Source organism: Protobothrops mucrosquamatus, unplaced genomic scaffold, assembly GCF_001527695.2.
Source record: "Protobothrops mucrosquamatus isolate PMUCROS unplaced genomic scaffold, P.Mucros_1.0 scaffold515, whole genome shotgun sequence".
NCBI lineage: Eukaryota > Metazoa > Chordata > Lepidosauria > Squamata > Viperidae > Protobothrops > Protobothrops mucrosquamatus.
This window is the reverse complement of record NW_015386828.1, coordinates 945,292-957,194: the sequence shown is the minus strand read 5'-3', so window position 1 is coordinate 957,194 and position 11,903 is coordinate 945,292. Positions and strand designations below refer to the sequence as shown.

The following is an 11,903-nucleotide window of genomic DNA, read 5'->3' as shown; positions in this document are numbered from 1 at the left end:
CCACCCAAACTCTACCACCATGAACACCGAGCATTGAAAGTTAGGGAATGGTCCTGCATCCCCCACTGCTGAAATGTGCCATGCAGCTCATGGTTGAAATAAATTCTGCCCCAAATACTGAGTTAACTACACCAAGAGTTTGAAGTCAGGATGTAAGAGGGAAAAAGACTCACTGAGTATATCCAAACATATAAGGTGTAAAAGAGTAAGCTGTAAGAGGCGAGGACTAAGCCAAGAGTGTTCCCAGGCCAGAGTCCTAGTTATGTAAATACTCAACAAGTCCTCAGATTCAAGCAGCAAGAGAAATGATCTATGAATTCATGGGAAAAGTGGGAAGAAAAAGCTATGCATTTTAATGACTGCAATTGTAAGAAGTGCATCCTAATAATGGACAATCAACACTTCTGTTTAGCTCCATTCTGCCTTGCAATTTATATTTGTATCTAGTTGAGATGTGATTCTAAGACTGCTGTCAAGTCCTAGTCCACTAATCAAGTTTTGTGGTGTACAATCTGAAGGTCTCTGATTTATTACCAGTTCCTGATCAGGACAGCTTGACCTCTTTCTTTGCCAGCATTTTTGAAACATTAGGGACTGTCATCAAAAAGGTTCCTCACTTCTATAACAAATGCAGGGCTGAAGGCATAGGGTTTGAAAGAAGCTATTAAAAACTAGGCATGTGGAGTAATAGTATCCCACAAGAAGTTTGATCTCAATGGGTTAAGGCAGAACAAACCACTGAAAAATTACACCTACATAGAAGGAAGGTAATAGAAGGAAACAACTTTTTTGCATTTGAGATCTGATATTCTCCTTCCCAGTGCTTGTAAATAATGTTCCCTTAGTTACAGAGCAGAAGGTGATGTTCCTAAGACTGTGCCAACAGTGGCAATCAATTTCAGAGAGGCCTGTAAGCTATTGAGAATTATTTTCCTGAGAAAATATAATCTTGATCACTGTAGAAAAAAAATGTCCTAATCCGTGCAAAATAATAAATTATGCCTTTTTCAGGACCTATAAAACTCCTATAAAATTGTGCAAGTTTTTGAGTTCTCCCGGGCATTTAACCAGGTGATATGTAAAAAAAAAAAAAAATCAGGGAGAGGGAACAAAAAAAGGAAATACAGAAAATTAGGCTGGATGTTTAAGACATCAGGTTTTTAACTATTGAACTGAGATAGACATAGCAGACAAAATGTGTAAATGTTAAGTTATCAAGCTGCTGGAATGAAGCACGTTGAAAGATACAGATAATGTTTGACTTACAACAGGCATGTCAAACTGCCGCCTCACAGGCCGGATGCGTCACGCCGAAACCGTGCCCACCTCATTGCCGGCAATGGGGAAAAAGTCGCAATATGTCGCACGATGTCACGTGATGTCATGAGTTTGACATGCCTGACTTACAACCACAACCATGCCTCATTTTACAAACTTTTTGCCAGAGTTGTTAGGCAAATCACTGCAATTGTTAAGTTTGTAACACCATTGTTAAGGAAATCTGGCTTTCCCCCTCGATTTTGCTTGTCAGAAGCTGGCTGGGAAGCTTTTGTATGATGATCACATGACCCTGGGACAGTGCCACTGTCCTACATGCATAACAGTTGCCAAGTGCTCAAGTTTGGATCACGTGACCATGGCGATGCTGCAACAGTCATAAGTGTGAAAAACAGCCATAGATCACTTTTTTAAGTGCTGTTGTAACTTTGAATGGTCACTAAATAAATTGTTGTAAGTAGAGGACTACCTGTACACATTTATTTTTATTGGTCTTCCAGAGTGCTGGGTTGCAATTCCATAGAGAAAGGCAAGAACAGAGAAAAGGATTGGCATATAGAAGTTAGAAGTCATAGCTGCATTATCCCTCTTGTAAAAGTTTGAGAAGTGTCTATAAGGATTACCCTTGTGCGCATTAACTGCCTGGGGAGAGATTTAAAATTGTCCCAATCCTGTAGCCCTTATTAAGACAACTGTGAGTGAGATGAATTCTTAGTTGTATTGGCAGGACCAGCCCCAAAATAAAACATTTCAATAGCAAAACAAAATTCAACTGTTGTAGCTGTTAAAGTCAAGATGGTGAGATCTGAGAACCCATATCAAGGTTAGGCTTGTCATCTATTGTTAAGCTTAGAGTTTAACAAGTGATAATTTAAATCTCATTGTCAGGCTGCTTTAATAAATGTCAAGAACTCCACCACACCATTGACCATGTGTATTAGTTGAATTGAAACATTGTAACCATTCCTGACACAATGAAAAACCCATCAAATCTGCAAAATGTTTCAAAATCCTACAAAGCACTTTGAAGCGGGTCAATACTTTAGTGTGCAAACTGGCTTCAGTGGAATTTGACCAATGCTTTCTTAAATCAAAGCAGCCTCTCAAAGTTTTGCATAGTCCTAACACAAATGTGTACTCATAACGATAAGTAATACAGCATAATAGGCCTCTAGCTAACAGCTACACTGAATGCCTTCAAAATAGCCTCTCTGATGGTGAACTATTAAATCTAGCATTTTAAATAATTTTAAACTGGCCAAACATGAGCCATAACAAGTGTTTTCTTTTAAAAGGTTGATCATCTATATACAGTACAGTAATCTTTAATCTGCTATATGCTTTAACTACAACCCAGTCATACTTTTATGCTGATAAAAATATAACGTGCATTGATATTTGTGATGAGTGGAATTTCTAAACAAAAAGGGAAAACCCTTAGATTTTCTATAAATTCAAAATGGAAAACATTTTATTTTTATTTACAATGTATAAATATATAAGAATAATTTATTTAGATATTTATAGTAGACAGACTCTTTCTTTTTTCTATAGTGAAAACCCAGAAGATACTTCAAATTTCAGTATCTCATTGTGTTTCTTTCCTTCCCTTCTTCTTTTGCAGAAATAAACATTAAAAAAAAAAATCTTGTTTGAAAGTCTTCCAGTACAATACGGCAGAGAACCAACCTCAGTTACATGTTGCAAAAAAATCAGTTGTATTCTGCCGATATTGGGTTGCCATTAAAGAAAGTTTTTTTTAAAAAAACAAACAACAAAAAAGCATAAAAGAGTTGTGAAAGGCAGCACACACAGTTAATATAAGAAATTATCCGGTGGGTTTTTGTTCTCAAACAAATATTGAGAGCCTTTTTTAAAAAAAAATCCCCTTCAGTGCAGGCTGTTTACTTGCAGGATAAAATGAAATTAAAATATTGTCAATAAATACAGAGCCCGTATCTGTCTGTGCATTGATAGTCTGTGCATGAAGGATAAGAGCACTGACTGCCTGCTAATCTATTCCCAGATGGAGGTGGAGGCAGACGAGAAGCGCCATCGCACACGGTCCAAAGGTGTTCGAGGTACGTCTCTTGCTTCAGTAAATCACTCAAGGCCCCCTGCTCAGGGTGACCTTCATCCTCCAGAATCTCTTTGCATGATGCATGGTGACCCTTGCTTTTTTACAGCCTTTTTGGGCAATTTTCAGCAGAAGGGGGAGTACTTGTAATAGATGATAAATTTTTATATATTTTCCATCTCTCTGCAGTTCCCGTGGAACCAGCCATACAAGAGCTGTTCAGGTTAGTGTGCTGAGTGTAAAATGTATCCCCATTAGCAATTTAGAAAATTCATGTCTTTTAATGGGTATAATGCACTTTCAAGTTCATTGGTGGCTTGCTCATGCCCTGCTGCACTGATGAAATTAATTCCCCTGGGATTTGCTAATAAAAAGCCCTCCCTCCTCCCTTTTTCCTTCAGTTATTTGATTTTTCTTTCTCTCTCTTTGTTGCCCTCCATCTCTGTAACACCTATTGCCTGCATTTAATACAATTTCTATGCAGCATGTAGAAACCTTTATAATTAATTCATTTTTTTTATAGCTGCCCTACTCCTGGCTGTGATGGCAGTGGTCATGTTAGTGGCAAATATGCAAGACACAGAAGGTAATGTGCGTGTGTGTGTGTGTGTGTGTGTGTGTGTGTGTGTGAGAGAGAGAGAGAGAGAGAGAGAGAGAGAGAGAGAGAGAGACTGTGTGCTAATGATGGATTAAACTGAAGGCATCTAATAAGCAAGTTACCTGACTTGACTGCCTTAATGACCTAGTTGTAATGGCTAGAAACTGATAGCATAGTCAAGAAATTCTTTTGCACTTGCATTCTCCCCCCCCCCACTTTTCACTTAATTGCAGTCTCATTTTATTCTAACGTTCTAATCATTTACTTTCTCTCCCAGAAATTGAGATCTTACTATATGATCAAAAAAGGAAAAGCAATTGTCCTTTTCTAACTTTTTGATCAAATTTATTTCTAAATAGACATATTAATCATATTGGCAGTCCCTGGATATCAGCACCATAAAATATCATTTCTTTGAAGGCATTCCTACTTCTCCTCTACCGTTAGGCGAGCTATGCAGTTCTAACAAACTTATACAGCAAATTAAAATATGACTAGGGACATTTTTTTTCCAGTTGGCATGACTACTGTCATTTAATCTGGTTCCTAAGTGAAATAAAAACACAGGCTTTTCAGCACAAAAAGTTCAGGGATACGGTTACATTGAAAGGAAAATATCTAGGGACCACCACTGAATGCCACATAGATTTGATCAGAATTAGTACTAAGAAATATAGTCTAATATAATTGTGAATTACAAATTTGTGACTGTTATTCATGTCATAATTTTACCATGTTTTATATAGATGATTATATTATTTATATGTTTGCAGAGCAAAATATTTATTTCTGTATTTTAAGTGAAAGAGTGTAGATGATTTCAGAGGAACAGTTTTAATATATGCCTAATTCAAACTCCAAATGCTTATCACAGAAGCGCCAAACCCTAATCCTATAATATTGAAAGCTGCCTTCAAATCTTTTAAAAGACACAAATTATAAAGACAACAAGTGGCAGCTCTACTGAGTATGAAATTGAATGCATATAGATTTATGGATATTAATGGGTAAAAACACTTTTAACACAGGGTTGGATCATAAACAAAGTAGCCCGTATTCCCTAAGTGTTTTCCAACCATTTTATTTAGATTCATGGATATTATTAACTCCTCAGTGCATCAGGTCTTGATACAATTTCTTTTGAGCTATATTTCAAAGTCTTGCAGTTAGAGCAATTAAAACTAAATTTAGGGAATAGAATGTCTCCATTATCAAGTCATGGCGCGTGCTATTTGTCATTGCAGGTGGAATGCCTAGGAAATTCTGCTATGCATTTTCCATTGGTTTGATTTTGGTGTCTAAACAAGGAACAGAGTAGTCATGCATACCTAATTTGTATATATAATATGCTATGTCTCTCAGTTTCATCCTTGCTTTTACATCAACAATGGCCATATTTATTGCAAAAAAAAAAAAGCATTGAAGAGAATACACTGATTGGAGGATGAAAATTGTTTTTGTCATGCCCTTTAATATGTATGTGTAGCACCCCAGATGTTCATCAGTTTCTAATACGTATATGCATATTGTGTTAAAGGAATCAATAAAACCCCAATCTTGTAATAAACTACACGAATGCTAGAATTCAAAATCTCCAACTTGAACAGGATTTAGGGAATTGGGATGGAAAGATCGAATGAATAAAGAAATCAATACAAACTTTGCTAACTCTACATTCTTAACCACAAATTGTTTCGAAGTAACTACCATGGCACACAATCCAGTCCTAAGATGAGTACCCTAGTTTAGACATATAATGGGAGCAGAGTGATAAGTTATATGCAGATAAATACATTTGCTCCTTGGAGCACCAAGAATAAATTGAATAAAATAAACTGATATTTATTTTTTATTTGATAATATGAATCAATGCCTAGAAAGACACAACAACCAAAAATCTGAACAAATTCTGCAGACAGGCAAACTATGTTCTTAGTTGCATGACAGTTTTTAATTCATTTTCAAGTGAATGCAAGAAAAAGATCTGAAGATATTGTTGCTCAGCATGAGATTTAGAGTCAGTGCTTGCAAGGAAATTGGAAAGAGCAGCAGTGCCCCGATTCCATGCTTCTTATGCATATAACTCAGTTCTGTTCAGACATGATAACCATGCAGTCCAACTATGATACAATAGTTCTAGGCCAATCCAATTTGATATCACTGAGGGCAAGTGATATAAATCCTTTATGGTATAAATGATTTCACACAATCAGAATTATGGAATGAAAGGAATGTCTTTTTAGACATTGTCAAAATGTTTGTGGAAAAAATGGAATAATTTTACCTCAGACCTACAGGCTTAGAAGATACAACTTTTTTTGCACAGAGTCCATCTTCTTTAACTCTTGTTTTTTTTCTGTTTTCTGTCTCCATGCTAATGTAGCCTTGATGTCTGTTTCTGGGATTTGATGATCTTAAGGGTAATGCTGAAATAAAGATGCATCTCCTAAATAATACATAATATTTGTGAACAGTATAACGCAGTGGTGGTGAACCTATGGCACGTGTGCCAGAGGCGGCACTCAGAGCCCTCTCTGTGGGCATGCGTGCCATGCCCCAGAGATGGCAACCATCCCTCTTCAACCAGCCGCCCGCTAACTTGCTGAGGTCCCATGTGGCCGGATGCATCCCAGTATGGCTGGTTTTCCTCCCCCCCGTCCTGTCCCTCCTGGCTCGCATGGTATCCTTTTCCCGGGCATGACCCACTGCATCGCCTCCTCAGCTGTCGGTTGGCTGGCCATCCAGCTCAGAGGCAGCTTCTCTGAACTGCTGGAGGTGGGCTGCGGAGCCCCAGAGTGTGCTGGTCAAGGGGCCGGCAGGCTGTGGCTGCTGATGGACAATGTCAGCCCCCATGCGCTCGCTGGCCTCTGTATGCAGGGGCCAATGGTGTCAGGCAGTAGCCGCCCTGGCCCCTGCATCACCTTGCCCTGCGACAATGGCACCTCCACCCTGCCTCACCTCGCCTCACCCCACAGGACGAACCTCCTGCCCACCGCCCCACCTGCCAGAGACCACCTGGATCTCCCCCAACCCTGCCTGTCTCCCACAGGCATCCCTCCCCACGAGCAACATCGAGGTGACCACACCCACCTTGGCCACATTCATCCAGTCTGCCATGACCACCATAGCCACACTCATCCAGTGGGCCATGCCCACCTGGCACCCAGAGATAAATAAGTGGGTTTTGGGTTGCAGTTTGGGCACTCGGTCTTTAAAAGGTTCGCCATCACTGGTATAACAATTTAGGATCCAAGTCTTTATTTTTTTCAGTAGCCTGGTTTTTTTTTTTAAAACCCTATAATTTTTAAATTATACCGTATAATTTATTCACTTTTTAAGAAAAATTATACCCCACCTCGAAGAATGCCTTTCCAAACACAATTTGAAAGGATTTTTTTTTCCATTTTATAGGTAGGCACAGTAGTACAAAACAAAGCAATTCATTAAGTTAGAAGAGACATAAATTTACTTAATTCTGTTTTTTGCTGATTATATTTTTGTCAGCTCACAAACACTATAAAGATGATTGATTTATACAATTAAATATTAACTTCTGACAAAATCAAGCTATTGGTTGAATTACATTACCATGTGAATTTTTGAAGAATTTTTAAAATTAAGCGTATTCTTTCATTTCTCATTAATATGACTACAAAAAGTTCTCAAGTTACAATTTTAATGTAATGTTTGTTTTAAATAATGTTTTATTTTTTAATCAATACATTGCAAATACCTCTTTGTTCTCAATATTACTTTACATTTGTAGAAAATCAAAAGCAATACGTATAAAATGAAATGAAATTATGTCAGTAATTTTAATACCCATTTTTCATGTCCTAAATTAGTGCTTCCTCTTATTATTCTTGGGATTTCTATGTTTTTAAATCTACTTTTATATGTTCTTCAAGCTCCCTTCTCACTAAGGTGAGATGGGTAGCCATGTACATCTATTAAATGAAATAACTCCCTTCATTTTCTGATATTCTTACTCTGCTGTAAGTAGAGAAGTATCGGGGAACAGGAAAACCTTTAAACAATTCAGTTGATCTGAATCTTCTCTGTCTTGTTGGTAAAAGCAAAGGAAGAGAGAGGAAGGAACTTTAACCTAAATTGATACTTCCTTGACATTCCAAGGAAGAATGTCTGCTTTGACTTCACAGCGAAATAAAACTCCCAGGTTGGATAAACCTGAGGAAATTGAAACTATTTTCCCTGGAACCCAGGATAATCAAGTGAAAATTAATTAGGAAGATTGCAGACAAATGTACCAAAATGTAAATTTTCACTGAGCATATTAGATGATAGTTTAAATCACCAAATACAATGTCCAATGACAAATAACCATAAGCCATAATTACTAAGACAAAACTTGAAGTAAGATGGGTGGACTATAAATTTTATAAATAAAGTTTTATTTATAAATAAATAAAAAAGGACATGTCTAGCCAAAAAGTCATCCTGATTAGATATTATCTCGGTATAAGAGACTTCCTCCTGCTTCCTTGGCAGTATCTTTGGGAGGTACTGAAGCAAATCTCCTTCCAAAGAATAAGGTGATTATACAGGCAAGTCTATGCCAGCTTACCTATATGAAGCTTCTTTTAAAGTCAATGCACTCAAGGAGAAAGTTTGTGAAATGTGCCAACACTTCAATTAAAAAGTTAAAGCTATTGCTGCTACTACCGGTATTAGTGCTCTTTCCTACTTGCTGCCAAGGAACTTACAACAAAGCCACTAAGGAACATTTCCACTGAATCAGCCCTTGGTAGAAACCAGCTTTGCCCTAATGGTAGAAGCAGTGGCTGATGAAATTATTATGATTATTTATTAAACTTGTATGCCATCTGAGTCTCAATGACTCAAATCAAAACAAATTAAAATAAAACCAATAAAGACAAGATTAAAGATAGCAAGTAGGACAGTCCTGATGGAATGAAACATTGTCTTCCTTGATTTTGCATTCCTGGTTTTTGTGATTGCCGTTTAGAGACTAGAGATAAAGCTCCATAGATCCTTGCCTGGGGATAAGGAAAGGCCAGTGGTGATTTATTCCACTACATGGAGTAAAATTTGGGTGGCCAGGCCATTCCAATGAAGCTATAAATTTCTGAGGAAGACTCTTAGGGTTGATAGCAGTAGTAGAGAGATTTTGAGAAGATGGGAAGGGGGGGGATGTCTTTCTCTGTGTGTTTTTTCCAGGTCTAATGATATCTCTGTCTTGGGATTATAACTCAAAGAAAGGGCAACTCTCCCAAAACATTATCTACTGCCCCAGGCTACCTAAACTATGCTTAGGAAGGTTGTGCTGTTTGCTGCCATTAGCCAAACTTCTCCTAGTGCTGGAACACACACTGGGCCTCCTTTAGCTGATTGCACAAAATAGGCAAAATTATACTGGAGTTATTAAGGAACTTAAGCCTTAAATGATTTCAGGTTCATTTAAATAATTTTATCCCATCTCATATTTTTTGTTTTAGGGGAGGCTCTGAACTAATTCTCAACTGAAATCACCAGTGATGGTGGTGGTGAGGTGTCTCTTCTCCCATGTGTAAATATACATTCACTGTAATTTGAACTACAGTACATTGAGGAAGTCATGTGCGCAGGGCATCAAAGTATAGTGCTTGTGGAATACTTTTTTGCTGCCCCGAATCATCTTTTAAAATGATTTTTTTAAAAACAGGCTATGAAATTATTTCTGATTTATTTATTTATTGAGAGAGAGAGAGAGAATCGTGGCAAACCAGCCATTCCTTTTCTTTGCCCCTTTGGAAATCTTTTTTCAGTCCTTTCCCCCAGGACATCTTTTCCCTTTTTAATCAACAGAATCATCTTACTATCTAGTTAAAAATCAAATGTTCTATCTAATCCATCTCTCTTTCCTTCTATTTAAGCTTTTAAAAAAGAAGGTAGAAAAGTGGGAGAATAAATCCTGGAAACTGATTTTTTTAAAGTAAATACTGCTCCATTTAGGTTTAACTCTCTGAATAAAGAATGAAGTAAACTAGAATAGCTATGTTTGCCCGAGCATCCTCTTAACTGTGAGCTGAATGTATCTCTCTGATGAGAAAATCCTTTCTTATGTGAGAATTGCCGAATTCTCTGTGCTGTTGTGCCCATTTCTCTTCCCCTCTCCCCTCCCCCTGTGCTTCTTATACCTTTTCACCCACTGGTTTGATTGCCATGACTGCAGCCGTGGGTGAATAATTGCCTGTCTTCACAGGAGCATGTTCTGGAGCTAAAGTCGAGTGCTTGCTTCCTGATGTATGCCTCATTTGGATTCTGCCGACAGCCTAGAGGCTGTATTATTCATGCCTTGACAGATAGCATTCACTAAAAGCATTGGAACTGGGCCAAGGACTGGCAGGAAGATAGCGGAAATATTGCCTCTGCAACAGAGAGAAGCATGTATAATACAGGGGTGGGGAAGAAAGCAACGGGGGAGGGAAAAAAATCCTCATACCTTCCCTTTCACCAGTTCTTCTTTTGATGGTGGGGTCTGAGGGGAGGGTTTCATTTGCATGAAAATAAAGAAATGGTTCCCCCCCCCCTAAAAATGATTTCCTTCCTCTTGATTTTGCCCCCCTCTCCATCCCACCTCCTTAAAACCATGCTTGAAAGTTTAACACAATTTTCCACATTTAATTGCAAAGCTGATTTTAATTAGTAAGGCCCTGCATGTGAAAAATGAAGATTCACTTGGGTGAGTGTAACACATTGCAGTGTCTGTCGGATGCTCTAATTAATGTATGGTGGCTGTATAACGTAATGCACGGTGGGATATTTATGAAAAATTCTGGGCACGCAGGCAGTCGATCTGTATGTTCTGGAGTCCACACAGATAAATAACTCCCATCTCCCGCCTTATTCTTTTATGAGACATCATTGTGCATGCCATCGCTCCATCCATAAAGTTTATGATTTGCCTATTTTTTTTTTACTATTTGTCAATGATATTATAAATCAGAAGGCAGGATATACATATTTTAATATTAATTTTAAAGAAAGATTTGGTTGTGCGGTCTTCCAGTTGAGCTAAAAGGGTAAGAGCCTTGATGTACTCTCTTGAACTATTCTGAAAGCTCCTGGAAATCCTGGGATGAAATGTGTGTATGTGTATGTTCAAGATGACATCGCTTACATAATAGTGCATGAAAATATTGGTATATAACTCCTGGAGTTAAAATAGGAATTATCAATTAGCATTTATATATATATATATACAGGGCTTTTTTTCTCATAGAACGCCCAGAATGGAGTTCTGGCACCTTTTTTGGATGGAACCTTTTAGGGTAGGCAAGGCTGTTGTATGACATGTGTGAGTTCCGGCACCTTTTTTTTTTTTTTTTAGAAAAAAAGCACTCTGTGTGTGTGTGTGTGTGTGTGTGTGTATACCAAATGTCTCCCTTCGACCAGTCCGCTCCCACAGAGAGGGCCTCCTTAGGGTGCCGTCGGCCAGTCAATGCCAGCTGGCGACCCCCAGGGAGAGAGCCTTCTCTGTGGCAGCTCCTGCCCTCTGAAATGACCTACCCCCCGACCTACGTACAATTACAGACCTGCGCCTCTTCCGCCGAGCCTTGAAAACCCATCTATTCCATGCGGCCGGCCTGGCGTAGTTTTGATTGGGATTTGCTAGGGGTTTTATATGGGGTATTTTAGAGCAGGCTTTTTATTCAATATTTATTGTGATTTTTATTATTGCCTGTTCGCCGCCCTGAGTCCCGTAAGGGAGATAGGGCGGTATATAAATTTAAATAATAAATAAATTATATATATATATATATATATATATATATATATATATATATATATATATATATATATATATATATATATATAGAGAGAGAGAGAGAGAGAGAGAGAGAGAGAGTTTGGTGCACCCTGTTGGCCCAAATATGGGAGAAAGGAATCTTTTGCCTGTATTAGCTCAAACTAGAGCCATCCACAGGC

The 11,903-nt window shown here is 38.1% G+C and overlaps 1 protein-coding gene across 3 annotated transcripts in view; it reads left to right on the top strand.

Moving 5' to 3' along the window:
- The first annotated feature begins 3,304 nt into the window (after positions 1 to 3,304).
- The window catches only part of MYT1L (myelin transcription factor 1 like), a 112,844-nt gene continuing 104,245 nt past the window's right edge, over positions 3,305 to 11,903 (top strand). For all 3 annotated transcript variants that reach the window (XM_015816872.1, XM_015816870.1, XM_029284313.1), the window contains exons 1-3: positions 3,305 to 3,359; positions 3,545 to 3,578; positions 3,879 to 3,941. In XM_015816872.1, the coding sequence (XP_015672358.1) occupies positions 3,305 to 3,359; positions 3,545 to 3,578; positions 3,879 to 3,941 (152 nt within the window). The remainder of the gene's footprint in view (positions 3,360 to 3,544; positions 3,579 to 3,878; positions 3,942 to 11,903) is intronic.